This window comes from Balaenoptera musculus, chromosome 2, assembly GCF_009873245.2.
Source record: "Balaenoptera musculus isolate JJ_BM4_2016_0621 chromosome 2, mBalMus1.pri.v3, whole genome shotgun sequence".
Classification (NCBI taxonomy): domain Eukaryota; kingdom Metazoa; phylum Chordata; class Mammalia; order Artiodactyla; family Balaenopteridae; genus Balaenoptera; species Balaenoptera musculus.
The window spans coordinates 134,401,257-134,417,226 of NC_045786.1; the positions used below are offsets into that span (position 1 = coordinate 134,401,257).

General features: G+C 38.8%; 1 protein-coding gene across 2 annotated transcripts in view; it reads right to left on the minus strand.

Annotated features, from left to right (window-relative positions):
• RTN1 (reticulon 1) overlaps positions 1–15,970 on the minus strand; it is a 248,817-nt gene that overhangs the window by 6,081 nt on the left and 226,766 nt on the right. Inside the window, exons 4-8 of one of the 2 annotated variants that reach the window (XM_036843607.1) lie at positions 12,001–12,208; positions 9,309–9,447; positions 7,825–7,894; positions 7,264–7,310; positions 7,120–7,178 (exon numbers count right to left, since the gene is read on the minus strand). In XM_036843607.1, coding sequence (XP_036699502.1) covers positions 7,120–7,178; positions 7,264–7,310; positions 7,825–7,894; positions 9,309–9,447; positions 12,001–12,208 — 523 coding nt within the window. Of the gene's footprint in view, positions 1–7,115; positions 7,179–7,263; positions 7,311–7,824; positions 7,895–9,308; positions 9,448–12,000; positions 12,209–15,970 lie in introns of those variants that run through there. The other variant, XM_036843608.1, reaches the window with a different exon arrangement.

The following is a 15,970-nucleotide window of genomic DNA, read 5'->3' on the forward strand; positions in this document are numbered from 1 at the left end:
GAGGAAGGAACACTCCCAAACTCATTCTACAAGGCCACCATCACCCTGATACCAAAACCAGACAAAGATACTACAAAAACCGAAAATTACAGACCAATATCACTGATGTATATAGATGCAAAAATCCTCAACAAAATACTCTCAAACAGAATCCAACAATACATTAAAAGGATCATACACCATGGTCAAGTGGGAATTATCCCAGGGATGCAAGGATTCTTCAATATACATAAATCAATCAATGTGATAAACCATATTAGCAAATTGAAGAATAAAAACCATATGATCATCTCAATAGATGCAGAAAAAGCTTTTGACAAAATTCAACACCGATTTATGATAAAAACTCTCCAGAAAGTGGGCATAGAGGGAACCTACCTCAACATAATAAAGGTCATATATGACAAACCCACAGCAAACATCATTCTCAATGGTGAAAAACTGAAAGTATTTCCTCTAAGATCAGGAACAAGACAAGGATGTCCATTCTCTCCACTATTATTCAACATGGTTTTGGAAGTCCTAGCCCCGGCAATCAGAGAGGAAAAAGAAATAAAAGGAATACAAATTGGAAAGAAGAAGTAAAACTGTCACTGTGTGCAGATGACATGATACTATACATAGATAATCCTAAAGATGCCATGAGAAAACTACTAGAGCTAATCAATGAATTTGGTAAAGCTGCAGGATACAAAATTAATGCACAGAAATCTCTTGCATCCCTATATACTAACAACAAAAGATCAGAAAGAGAAATTAAGGAAATGATCCCATTCACCATTGCAACAAAAAGAATAAAATACCTAGGAATAAACTTACCAAAGGAGGTAAAAGACCTGTACTCAGAAAACTATAAGACACTGATGAAAGAAATCAAAGATGACAGAAACAGATGGAGAGATATACCACGTTCTTGGATTGGAAGAATCAATATTGTGAAAATGACTATACTACCCAAAGCAATCTACAGATTCAGTGCAATCCCTATCAAATTTCCAGTGGCATTTTTTACAGAACTAGAACAAAAAATCTTAATATTTGTATGGAGACACAAAAGACCCTGAATACCCAAAGCAGTCGTGAGGGAAAAAAATGGAGCTGGAGGAATCAGACTCCCTGACTTCAGACTATACTACAAAGCTACAGTAATCAAGACAATATGGTACTGGCACAAAAACAGAAACATAGATCAATTGAACAGGATAGAAAGCCCAGAGAGAAACCCACGCACCTATGGTCAACTAATCTACGACAAAGGAGGCAAGGATATACAATGGAGAAAAGACAGTCTCTTCAATAAGAGGTGCTGGGAAAACTGGACAGCTACATGTAAAAGAATAAAATTAGAACACTCCCTAACACCATACACAAAAATAAACTCAAAATGGATTCGAGACCTAAATGTAAGACCAGACACTATACAACTCTTAGAGGAAAACATAGGTAGAATGCTCTTTGACATAAATCACAGCAAGATCTTTTTTGATCCACCTCCTAGAGTAATGGAAATAAAAACAAAAATAAACAAATGGGACCTAATGAAACTTCAAAGCTTTTGCACAGCAAAGGAAACCATAAATAAGATGAAAAGACAACCCTCAGAATGGGAGAAAATATTTGCAAATGAATCAATGGACAAAGGATTAATCTCCAAAATATATAAACAACTCAATGTCAAAAAAACAAACCACCGAATCCAAAAATGGGCAGAAGACCTAAATAGACATTTCTCCAAAGAAGACATACAGATGGCCAAGAAGCACATGAAAAGATGCTCAACATCAATAATTATTAGAGAAATGCAAATCAAAACTATTATGAGGTATCACCTCACACCAGTTAGAATGGGCATCGTCGGAAAATCTACAAGCAACAAACGCTGGAGAGGGGTGTGGAGAAAAGGGAACCCTCTTGCTCTGTTGTTGGGAATGTAAATTGATACAGCCAGTATGGAAAACAGTATGGAGGTTCCTTAAAAAACTAAAAATAGAATTACCATATGACCCAGTAATCCCACTACTGGGCATATACCCAGAGAAAACTATAATTCAAAAAGACACATGCACCCCAATGTTCATTGCAGCACTATTTACAATAGCCAGGTCATGGAAGCAACCTAAATGCCCATCGACAAACGAATGGATAAAGAAGATGTGGTACATATATACAATGGAATATTACTCAGCCATAAAAAGGAACGAAATTGGGTCATTTGTAGAGATGTGGATGGATCTAGAGACTGTCATACAGAGTGAAGTAAGTCAGAAAGAGAAAAACAAATATCGCATATTAATGCATATATGTGGAACCTAGAAAAATGGTACAGATGAACCGGTTTGCAGGGCAGAAGTAGAGACACAGATGTAGAGAACAAACGTATGGACACCAAGGGGGGAAAGTGGCAGGGGGGGTGGTGGTGGTGGTATGAACTGGGAGATTGGGATTGACATGTATACACTAATATTTATAAAATAGATAACTAATAAGAACCTGCTGTATAAAAAATAAATAAATAAAATTCAAAAATTTAAAAAAAAGTTTAAGATATATGTTTTAGTTTTGAAATGCTTTAGAATACCACAGTAGACTAGGTGTTAACTAATTCTACTCTTCTCCCATCGTGGAAGTCCTTTTTACCACATTTGTAACAGTGGTCAACTAACTTTTATGTGAATACTTGAATGAGTGTCAGTGAGCTCACTGTTTCATGGGGCGAATGGTTTCATTGTTGAACAACTCTAATTGGTACTGTTTTCCCTCACGTTTCATTCAAATCTCAGAACTTCTGGACTTTCCATTCACAGCTTGTTAGAGAAAATAAGGAAGACTACTTCTTTCACAACGTTAGACCTCCAAATATTTGAGGATAGCAATTGTGTTCTTTTAAAGTTATCTCTTTTCCAGAGTAATCATCCCCAGTGAAGCTGGGCTGTCACTCGCCATTACTGTCAGATTTCCAATACTTCAATACCCGGTCATCTTTCTGACATTACTCCAGTATATAACTGCAGCTGTTAACATGTCCAACTCTGAAATTTAACACAGATATGGAATGACAATATGGAATATGAAGCAACTATGGCCTCTTTTGATTTTGATTTATACTTCTATTAATAACATCTAAACTTGCATAGATTTTAAAAAATATGTCTCAGTACATTATTGACTCATATTTGGCTGTGGTCAATTCATCAATTAAACCCCCTCGGGTATTTTTTACACAGCTACTGTTGTACCCTATCTCATCTGCCCTTCTTCCCATTCTATATTTGCAAAGTTGACTTTCCTAAATATAGAACTTTGCTTTCCCTGTCAGTTTCATTCTATTAATTTCAGTTCACAGTTCTACACTAGTCAAGATCACTTGATTCATTTTGAATATTGAGTTTTGCTGTCTTCTGAATGTGCTTTTGCTCTAAGCTATGTGTCACCTAGAACTCTGATGAGTATATTTGATTTGTCTTCACATAGTCATGTGAAATACTGAGACGGAAAGTCACGGAGTCAAGGGCAGAGCCCTCTGTCACATTACTACACCTTGCCCCAGATGGATATTTGATGGATTAATGAACATCCCTAGGGTCTACTATTTCAGCCTTCTAGAACTCTACCAGTTGTGTTATCACCTGGACCGTACATCTCCATTTTCTCCTCAAGGACACCAGGAAGACTTTTCTAGTAAAGACTTTTCTCCACTGAAATCCAAATTCTTGCTGGCTAGAGCAGGCTGGATGATCCCTCAGTTTAGCGACCACAGAATGATCCGAGTATTTACCTACATTTTTACTAATTCATTCTGGAACTTTGCTTGAAAGTAGGCATTCGATTCATCAAAAGGTAATTTCTAGAATCTGTTTTTCTCATTTGAAAATCAGGACAGTTCCTGCCCAATTTCAGACTATTTTACCATCCTAGAATATAACTCACCTGGACATGGAGAGTTGTATTCACTTGAGGCAGATTTCTTATTAAGTTTTCAGTTATTTAAAGCTTTAATTTCCTCTAAAATATTTATTTTACCTTTTCAAATTTGTCAGCCTTTAGAGCTGGAAAACTGAGACACAGGAAGGTTAACTGACCTGGACAGGTTCATCATCCACTCAGTATAGAGAAGGGAGGGGCACCAAGGTCTCCTGACCCAGTCTGGGACTGTCCTCCACACCCCTTGTGAACTGATCTCTAAGCAGTAGAAGGATGATCATGATCATGATCACTGAATATTTATTGAGTGCTTCCTATGTCCAAGTAAGAGTAGTTTATAGACGTTATCTTTTCAATGTATAGATAAGGAAACAAGCTCAGGGAGTCAAATAACATGCATAATGAATTTATATAGCTAAAAAATGCCAGAAATGGACTCAAACTAGTCTGATTCCAAAGATCATGTTCTTAACTGTTTCACTAAAAGGGTGTGAGTTCTTCTGGTGGAGTTATTCTAGCATGGAATCAGAATTTCAGAGGTTGAAGGAGCCTTAGAGGTAAGATCCCACCAAGAAATCTCCTTCAAAATTTAGTGTCAGGCAAAACAGATTCTTTTGAAGAACTGCTGTTTCCTCCTTTCTGATAACAAGAACTACGTAACTTCCCCAGTTTCTCTTTTTGTTCTTAGCTTCCTTTCTATTCCTTTTCAGATCCTTGATTTCCAATTTTAATTTAACCAACTATATTGTATACCTACATTCATACATTTTACTTCTCTGCCATCTCTCCTTTCCCTCCATTTTAACAGGCCTATACCCTTATCACTTTTGTTTGAATTCTAATAGCCTCCCAGCTAATCACCACATCTCCACTTTCCTCTCCAATTCTCCTCCCACTAGACTATCATAGTAATCTGTGCAAAATACAAGTCTGATTACATCAATCTCCAGCATAGGAACATCAAGGGCAGGCTATTTCTTGCTGAGTCAGTCATAACTCCTTGGAGTGTTCAATACTTGTCCTCTGCCTCTCTTTCTAGACCCTTTCCAGTTCATCTTTCCATTCATTTAAACTTCAGATACACTGGTTGACTCACTGCTCCCTGAACTTGGCCTACATTTTCATGTTTCTGCCTCTACCTGTATTGTTTCTTCTTGCAATGTCTTTCCCCTCATCATCCACCTGATGAGTGTTTACCCATCTTTCAAGGCTGCTATAGACTGAATGTTTATGCCTCGCTCCACCCCTCACCCTGCCCCCACAAAATTCATATGTTGAAACCTAACCCCCAGTGTGTTGGTATTAGGTGGTGGGGCCTTTGGGAGGTGATTAGTTCATGAGAACGGAGCCCTCATGGATGCAATTAGTGCGCTATAAGAGAGAACCCAGAGAGCTTCCTTCCACTTCTGCCATGTGAGGACACAGAGAGAAGTCTGCAGCAGAACCTGACCATGCTGGCAAGGGCCCTCATTTTAGTAGCTCTCCATAATCCCCTCCAGGTAAGACCAGTAGTTTCCTTATCTCTCTCACTTTAATATTTTATGCAACTCTATTGTCATTCTTATACTGTCTTATAGTTATTTCTTTACAGTTTTGTCTGCACCTATAGGCTGAGAGCTCTGCTAGGATAGGATCATCTCATTCCTCTTTATACTCTCTGTGCCTGTTATATGCAGTTCCCGTAAAATAATAAGTATGTCTTTTTTTGGAAGCAAGCAACTAATCAGTCAAATAAAAAATTAAGAGATGTGATTTGTTCAAGATCCTCAAACTAAGTATTGGACGACTGAGCACTAAAACTTCTATCTTCCAGTTTCCAAGCTCCTATTCTGGTGTTCTTTGCTGTAGTTCCTAAACACAGTTCTAACTGCCAAAAAGGCACCTAGGGAGTTCATTAAAATATAGATTACAGGTCCCTTATTCTAGGAATTCTATTTCCATAAGTCTGTTGTACAGTCTGGGAATTCATATTTTTAACAGCTTCCCCAGGTTTGGTAAACACCAAGTTTCATATTATACCATGCTGCCATTTCTTAGTACAAAGTAACGAATATCCTCAATTTGTTGATTTTCATTAGGTATTAGTTGCATTTGTGTCCAAGCTGATAATTTCAGGCATTTTGAAATGTGCTACAGATCTGATACAGATTCAAATTCGCCATGAATTTAAGAGGAAGAATATAAACAATATACAGTAAAAAACAATCTTTATATACTTCAGAAGAGAACTGTAACTGATGATATGTAAATCAAATAGCAGAGGAACTTTAAAGTGCTTGTTTTTTTCTTATTTGTTTGTTTTGTTTTATACATCTTTTACTATGTAAAATACTTCCCTTGAATTCTGACCATCACCTAGGTCTAGCCACATGATTCTAAGATTACTAGAGAGAAAGTCTCTCTTTTTTGAGACATGTATTTGTAGTTGAAGCCTAGGTCAGCTTTTGATTAAAACAAAATCTTGAGTAATAAGGACAACATAAAAACTATCATTTTAGATGAAGACATATCTAAAAACACTAATTGAAGAATTAAGGAAAACTACTAAGTTAATGACCATATTAACTGTAGGTACTTATAACTGGAATCTTTATCTCCTAATATATAAAGTAGCCATAAAGTACAGTCTATTTAAGACTCAGGTTTGAAAAGCAATGCTGTTAATAAAATAAGCAAACACACACACTTGCTGAGTTAAAATGGTGTAATTGAAAATGTAACAAAAGTTCTAAAGATTAAAAAAAGTTTTAAGTTTTAAAAATAATTTCAATGGTTTAAAAAGTTAGTGATATTTATTGTTTAAAAATTGAAAATGTTTAACTTAATTGTTTTTATTTCGATTAAACTGTTATAAATTAATTTCACTTTCCTGACTCAGGCTTCTTTCTTTCCTCCAACCCATTTTATTCTTGGACATGAGCCAGTCCACAGATAGAGCTTAATATCATTCATTCATTAAAATTCACTTCATTATACCTGCAATAAACCACTGAAAGTTTTGTTTAATTGGAAGTTTTAAAATTCATACTTAATTTATGAAATAATATAATTGGGAAGGGTGTGAATATAAGCCTCAAATAAGTGAATGATCATAAATCAACCTATTATTTTCTTATCCTTTTATTACTCCTATCTAATCCAGTCAAACGCCTGCCTAAGGCGGTCTCTCCTTTTTATGAATTGCACTATGTAACTTACTTTGCCACAACAGCATTTATGTGAGTCCTCACAAGTCCCAGGTATTGGTCAATCTGTGCCTACAAAGAGGAAGAAATCATGAGCACATCCAAGGTTCACAAGGTCAAAACTTAACATGAATGTTTGACACTACATAGAACTTACCTGGTGCTTAACATACACTACAGGTAGAGTAAACATTGAAACCACAGCTGGGATGAAAAACAAATATAGTATTAAAATTGAGAGTTGTCAGTAAGAATAAGCTTATAGATACATTTTTATATAGTCACATGATATTATGACATTATTTGCAGTAGCCAGCATTCTAGCTAAAAGATGGCAGGACTAGTTCATAAGGAAAACAAAAATATGCTGAGGCCTTCACGGATATTAAGTCATTATTCCTGGAATGAGGGAATGACCTCCTAAGAAGAAAATGAACTTCTACACATAAATGCCATTGAAGCAGATATATATTTGAAGCCAAATAAAACCAGTTATGGTTGAAGAAAAAAAAACTTCAGATTAAGAAATTCATTATTACTATGTAATATATATTATACTCTTTAATTGAACTATGATGGTCAGGGAAATGCTCTGGACTCAGAGAATCTGGCATTTGTTGCTAGGAATCCATCCAAGCAAGCTAACAGCTAACAGCCTAGGAAGCTTTATGCTCACAGAACGTGTGAGGGGAGACATAACACGCTTGTCTGTCCTTACCCATGAGCAGCAGGGTCAGGCCATTGAAGAGAGCGCCAACGTAAGTCAGGAGCCACATCAGGACTGCGAACTAAAGAATGAAATGATGATCAGAGCTTCTAAAACCATCGTGACAGATAAGAGTCTCATTTCATTGACTTCTTTAGATTAAAACTTGAGGCAAACTACATCATGGTTTCAATAGAAAATGTAAGAGCATTTAAAGCTCATCACAGAATTACTGAAAGAGGATCCTGTTTTTACTTCTCTCCGAACCCTTTGGATCTCTTTGTTGTAAGATTTGAAGGACTCAACAAAATAATAATCTAGGGCAGGGGTCAGCAAACTGGCCATTGGCCTGTTTTTGTATGGGCCCACAAGTTAAGAATGGATTTTACATTTTGCAATAGTCAAAGAAAATCAAAACAGGAATAACATTTTGTGATATGTGAAAATGATATGAAATTCAATTTTCAGTATTCATAAACAATGTTTTATTAGCACACAGCCACAGTCATTCATTTACATATTGTCTTTGGCTGCTTTCCTGCTATAATGGCAAAGTTGAGTAGCTGCAACAAAGACTGTGTAGCCTGCAAAGCCTTAAATATTCACTATATCGTCCTTTATAGATCAGGTTTGCTGATCCCCATTCTAGCCCACAATTTTTACATTACAAATGTCAAGAGAAATGTCACCTTAAAAGCCCTACGGTAAGTAATTATAATCTCCCTGCTATCTCTTTTTTTTAGTCGTTACCTGCCAAGACATTATTCCAGTAAAGCACCTTGAGGGTTAAAGCCTCATCACTCACTTTCCTTCTGCTCTTTCTTCCTCAGCTATGGAGCAGCCCATGGGAGACCCCTCCCTGGTGTGTACAAAGTGCTCTGGGGGAACGGGGAACTCACAACATCCTTGCCCTGTTGAATCATGATTGATTGACTTTGGTTTTGCATGTAAGGTCATAGCAGCTTGTTCAAAGAAACCTGGTGAGTTCAATGATGGCACCAGGAATAACACCCAAGTGCCCAAGGTCCTCTCCCCTCAGGGGTTCAGTCTCACAGCCCACATGTCTTATTAGCAGAGTCCAGCATTTCAAAGAAAAAGCATATATATTTTTTACATTCCCTAAACTAGATTTTTATTTTTAAAATAATTTTAGGATATTGAGGAACTGAAAATGGTAAGGAGAAGCAACCTGGGATATTGTAAAAAGTACAGAACTAGAAGCTGTGTGACCTGGGTTTGATCCCAGCTCTATCAGTGACTCACTTGGCAACCTCAGGCAAGTGTCTTAACCTCTCTGAACCATAGTTCCAGCATCTGTAAAATGAGGGGATTAGACTGGATGAGCTCCATGGTACTGGACAGTTGGAGATTTTCTGACTCTAGAATATAATTAGCACTTGTTATTTTATTCTCCATCGTGTCGCAGTTTATAACGTTACACCGTTAGGGAAAATAAAACTCAAGACCGTCAAACGGAACGCCTTAAGCAATCGTACTTTTAAGGAATCCACCAGGTCCTGGACAAGGAAGAGCCTCCTCAGTTCTTTAAGCGTGTTGTTCACATAGAATTGCAGGCAGTCTGTGTACTTCTGAATCTGCTCCTGAGACAGCGTGATCTCAAGCTCCAAGTAGGCCCTGTCAACAAAGGACCCCCACAGAGAACTCCATCAAAGGGAATCCTGAAACAGCGAAGTTTTCCTTTTCCAACCCTGAGGACAACAGCCAGGTCATCCTGAAGGATTCATGCCAGCCAGAAGGCGACAGGGCACCACACACACCCACAGCCAGTGCATTGGGGAACACGGGAATCACGGCACTTAGTGGGGCACTGGGACTGCTTCTGTCTCCCATAGGCAACATTACAGTGTGAGCTGATAATTCAGAGCAACTGGCTGGGAACAGAGAAAAGTCAATCCAAACCAGCTCATTTGCTGAATTCTCTGTATATCTCTGGCCCACCAGGCAATTGTGAAAGTCCTCCTTTCTTCTTGGCTGCATGAAGATGAATTGTCTTTTTAAATAACTGAGATATCCAAAAATTCTAGCTGCCAATTATTATTTGTCATCAAAACTCTAAGACTTCATATTGAAATTCTGGAAAGTACTTTCAGGTTTTATCTAGAGAACTCTGAAAATGCAAGTGAACTGCACCATATTAAAATGCTCACTGGTTCTAGTAAGAGTGGTATTTTTAGTAATTGCATTTTCCATTTGTTCAAATGGTTAATTTGAACTCTTGGGTAGATAAACTCTTCAAGTATATAAAGATCAATCCATCCTCCTGTTTTGGCCGTTTCCCCCCTTCCCCAGGCCCATCCTCTCTCTCTCCTTCCCCCACTCTGTGATGTTGTCTATTTTGAGGATATTTCCAGAGTTTTTAAAGTGCTCACCTAACTCTGAGGATTGAGAGGAAAAGAGTAAAACAGAATTTGGCTTGAGTTTTAGAGAATTTATGTTTATATGCTTGGCTTTTTAGAAAAAAATAGAAAAACTGATTTGTCTAGATAAAATGTTTTGATTCAAAATGTACTCTGAGTTATATATTCCTTTTGCTGATAAAAACAATTCAGCCGAAGGAGTGTTTTACATTTTAAATGTCTCCTAATGGAAGATAAAGTAGTTGAGCTAATTACAGTTAGACTCTTGATCCTACAACTGGGTAGTTACAGAAGAAATAAGCCAAGTGAGAGATGAGTCCTCAGTGTAACTTGACAGGCTTGGAACCAAGAACGTGGCAGAAACCAGCCTCTCTCAGATGGCTAAGGACAGGGGCTGGGGCAGGGCAGGACTCTAATTAGACAGTGTGGATACTGGTCACAAGCTAGGGTCACTGAAGTAGGCATAGTATTCACCCTGGTAAAATGACACTCCACTTCTCCATTCTTCCCACTTTTGGGATGGAACATGTGTAACCAAGTTATGGCCCAGAAAACCCATTAACTCTGCATTAGAAGAAGGCCAAATACATCCCAAGGGCGAGAATGATCAGACTGTAACTGTGTTTGACACTGAGTCCAGGAACCAGAGGCTGGGAAGAGAAGTCTGAAACATGGCATTTTCCCTTTCGTCAACAAGGCCCCATAACACAGGCGTCTTTACCCTCTTTTAAGAGCCTGGTGCCCTGAGGCCTTGATTCAGCTGACTGGTGAGGGTGAGCCAGGAAGGATTCAGAGGCATCTCCAGTGAACTACTGGGGCTGGCTCAGAAGCCATCATGCAGCAGTATCTACAGGTCTCATTCGGGATGCAAAAATATTCCTCAGTTCCAGGAGGTGAGGACACCTGTAGTGGGGCCTGCACTCTGGGGCCAGCACCAGGTGAGGGGGTGACTCTGACAGTCAGTGCTAAAATACCTGGGGCTTACAAGCTAGACTCACAACTAAATTGGGGTGGAGTTGGGGAGCATGCATCTGGAAGTGCTAATATCTCCCTCTGCCACATTTCATATATCCTCTTAATACACTGCCTTAAAAAAATCCTCCTCTTCAGTGTTCATTCTAGTTAGATTTCCCCTGTATAAAAATACGGAAGAGGGTGTATAATACTGTTCATGAACCTTGCATCCCTCAGAAGTTTGGCCCTTTGATATTAAACTTCTGGAAAGAGCAGAGAAATAAAAATCCAAACACTCTAGTCCCGGCTCTGTGCTATTTACTGCCATGTGACTTTGGGTAAGTCACTTTACTTCTTAGAACCTCAGTTTTTCCATCTGTGAATAGCGATTATAATGTTCTGCCTTCTTCAGAGAGTTGGGAGGAATAATTGTTGAAACACTTTAAACTATAAAACATTGTATACATATAATGAATTATGATTACTATTAGTAATAATAAATATAAAATTAATATTAAATATAAATTGAATGTTTTCACATTTCATAAATTCACACACAAGAAAAGAATTTATATTATATAAATTAATATTAAAGATAAATATTTAATATTTAATTAGTAGTAATAAAGTTTTAAAAGCTCAATAAAGCAGTAAGGGTTAGAATAGAGATAAATGAGTTTGTTTTAGAAATTTAACAGAAATATTAGGTATTAAAAGAGAGAGCATTAAAGGAGACTCTACGAGGCCTGTTAGGTGTCAGAGAAGCACAACCTATAGTGCACAGGAGCTGAAATAGAGGCAGACGAAAGAGCCACATGAGAGGCGGGGCAAGGGCTGGTCTGGTGGGGGCACTCACTTGAAAGGGTGACCCTCGTCGGTTTTCTGCACAGCTTGTAAAACAGACTTGTAGATGCGGAAACTGATGGTGGCCGAGAGCGCAGCAAGGGCCAGGTAGGCCACGACACTCACAACGCTGAACTGGGTCAGGGAGAAGAGTAGCAGCAGGAAGCTCCCAAACACTATCCCCGTCTGCTTGATGTCCCTCCAGTACAGCAGGTCAATAGCTGTAGGGAGGAGACACACATACACACACCAGTTAGCACTGGCAGTGCCACCGTGGGAGCTGTTGCAGCCCCTTCCACAAAGCCGCAGTTGCTACAGGTTCTCACCAGCTTTTGGATTCCTAAACACAGGTGAATAGACACAGCGCTATTCCCAGGGCACTTACTGTCATCCCAGTTTGCTTTGGAAGAATCTTTTCTATCCCTGAGGTCAATCAGTAAATTCACAGATAAGAATAGGCTGTTGAACCTCCAGTGACAATATCTCTATGAGTGAATCTCAGTGGGCTACATCTGTACAGTGGCCTAAATTATGTGACTTTGAAACAAGATTGAATATTCAGAGGACTCTGTGAAGTTCCTGTTCTCTTCTTTTGGATGGCATTGATTTACGCATCTTGATGCCCTGTTTACAATTCAGTGTCTCAATGGTGGCCCGTAGATGAGCACATCAGTCATACACATAGCCCTGCTGCTGAGAAGGGGCAGCAACAAGGAAAACAGAGGTTCTAGAGAAGTGGAACCTTCAGAAGCACGGCAGCAGGTCTGGGAGACCCCAGCTAATGCCAAAGGCTTCTGAATAGAGATATGGTCTGCCTCCAAAATGAGCAAAACTGAAGGGTTAGTAGCTGTCTCAAGAATCCCTGGAATTTGGATTAAATCATTTTGTAATCATATGATTTGTTCACTTACATTCTTGTGACTTAAAAAATCTGGAATACAAGCTTTAAAATCTACATCACACCTATCATTCAGTTATTTGCCTCTTTCAACTCAGAAACAAAAAATTAAATTCAAAAGAATAAAGCCATGGTGCTTCAAATATGATACAAAATGGAAATATTTTAAATATTCCAGTCACTAGATTATGAAAAAAGCATAGAAGACTTGCTGGAGAATGTACGCAAATTTATTCTTCAATTAGGCAAGTAACAAATGGTTTCTTTCTTTTCAGGCAGAGAAGAGGAATCTTTGGGAAGACATGACACAAGAAACCCCTGGGCCCCTGAGGGTAGATGACAGAAGTGGGAGAAGAAGGGATCTCCACAGAAGCCTGGCTCCTCCCTGGGTGTGAGTGGCTCTGGAGACAACAAATTGAGGTAAGCCTAGGCCTAAGTCTAGACCAGTAGGCCTAAAGGCTCCTGGGGGCTAGGAGCCTCTTAGTATTTACTCTGTTAAGTGTAGGGGAGTGGGGAAGGAGAATAAAAAGGAGACTAAAACATCACCATTACCTGCAGTGTTACCTCTTCCACGTTTGCTCATTTATTCAGTATTTATTGAGCAAGTACTAAGTGCCATGCTTTGCGCTAAGTGCCAGGTATATCAAAATAAATGAATTGTTTAAAAAAGAAAACTTATATGTAAATAAATTGTAATTTTCTGTTTTATGATGCCCACAGATTCCCATGGCAGACACGTTTAGAAATAAACACATTATAAGACAGCATGATCTGTGCTATGGGGGTACACAGTGCTAGGGATGGTAGGCTTACCCATCGCTGAGATGATGTAAAGGGGCACGGAGACACTGCAAGTAGTTTTCAGGCAAAGAGGAGACAGAATTTGCTATTTTCAAGTGAATCCCCACTTAACAAATTGCATAACACCTGTTAAAAATGATGTGGCCTCTAGAAAAAACCTTCTGAATCTCTGGACCCCTGTTCAAACAGCCCAAGAATGGCAGGCACCAGGTAGGGGCTTCACTAGAAGAAGCTGTGGGCAGAGAACATTAACTGTTAACTAAGTAACGTTAGTTTGGTGTAGGGTAATTACACAACAGGTCTTTCAATCAACTTGATAAAATTGCCAGAGGTTTCTAATTGGGAGGTCAACAAAAGTTTTTTCTTAAAACATCAATGGATGTTGATTCTGGGTACTTTGTGACATGATTCTCTATTTACACAGATTCCGAAATGCTCAAAGCACTTTCAGATATTAGTTCATTTAAACCTCACAATAAACTCCATTATACAGGTGTACAACAGGCAAGGAAACTAGAAGTTAAGAAACTCGCATACTGACTATTTAATAGGAGAAACAAGATCAAACCCTAAGTTTGATGCTTTTTTCAAAAAACAGTTGCCTCTCTCATGTTATGTGGTTGAATGTTAACTGTCCCCCAAAGTATGCAAAATTAATTTGGGGCAACTTGATTATATTTCAATCTGCTTCCAGAGCTAGACATTTATAGTGAATTTTTTTTTGTAAGGGCAATCAAGTCATTATCAACAGTAAACAGTTATTGGTCATCTGTTTATTTAGTAAGCACAGGAATGAAGAGATCATAACATTTTGTTCCTGCTTTTATGTAACTTAAGATCTAGATGGGAAGATGGAACATTCATTTTTTTTTTTTAAATGCTGCATCAATGCCAATATACCTTGTGTTGTCAGAGGTGGCAAAAGTTGAGTTCAGGGAAGGGACAGTACTGGAATTGATGAAAGAGGTTGTGGGATGGTTTGAGAATGTGGAGAACAATTTGTTAAGGAGATGGGGTGGATAAAGGGAAATATTATGAAGGATTAGTTGACAAGAATGGTGATCAATTAGCTGTGGGAGAAAGGATGAAGAACTAATTAAGGGCGAAAGCAACATTTCAAAGCTGGGTGACAAAGTGATTAGTATCACTGACAAAAATAGGAAATCTGAGGGAGAACTGGTTTGGGAAAAAGCTAACACTTGTTTTTATACCTCCAGGTTCTGCTGTGATGACATCAAGCAGGGCATTTTGACACAGCCTGGGGCAGAGATGGGACAGGGATCACAAATGAGATGTAACTGACAATTACACACAATACTTATTAATTTTTTAGAGGCTTGGAAATAAAATGATTTCTTTTTATAGGCTTTGTCACAGTAGCCCTGAGTTAAAATGGACAGTAATATCCATGTGATATTCAGATGGATATGTACAGTAGAGGTTTGGAAGTGCAGGACTGGCATTTAGCTAAGAGGGTTGAACATTCACATTTGGGTGTATTCTGAGTAGAAATGATGATTGAAGCCGTGAAAGTAGAGGAAATCTCCAAGAGAGGAGAAACTAATGGATGTAATAAGGAATGAACCATAGTTAAGGATTCAAAGGATTGAGTAAAGCTGTAAAGGCAGTCCTGTTTGGGTATTAGAAAAGGGTCCCACAAGAGTGTTGGGTTAGGGCAGTCAAGAAGAAGGAAACTGGGCTTCCCTGGTGGCACAGTGGTTGAGAATCTGCCTGCTAATGCAGGGGACACGGGTTCGAGCCCTGGTCTGGGAAGATCCCACATGCCGCGGAGCAGCTGGGCCTGTGAGCCACAACTACTGAGCCTGTGCATCTGGAGCCTGTGCTCCGCAACAAGAGAGGCCGCGATAGTGAGAGGCCCGCGCACTGCGATGAAGAGCGGCCCCCGCTTGCCACAACTAGAGAAAGCCCTCGCACGGAAATGAAGACCCAACACAGCCAAAAATAAATAAATAAATTAATTAATTAAAATGAATAATGCCTTAAAAAAAAAAAAAGAAGGAAACTTCCAGAAGAAAGGGGTTGGCAGTAAAGAAGAAGAAAACTTTCAGAAGGGGTAGGCTACAGTGTGGAATGCGGTAGGTGCAATGAGGGAAATGAGAAATGAGAAAGGACCACTGGTTTTGAAGACTGGGGAGTCACTCATAACTGGGGGGAGAGTGGTGTTAGGTGCTAGTGAGGATGGAAGCCCTATTGTAAAGGTTTGGGTCGGGTCAGTGGTGGGAAGTTCAAAGTAATAAAGAAGATGGTAAAGAAAATGGTAGTT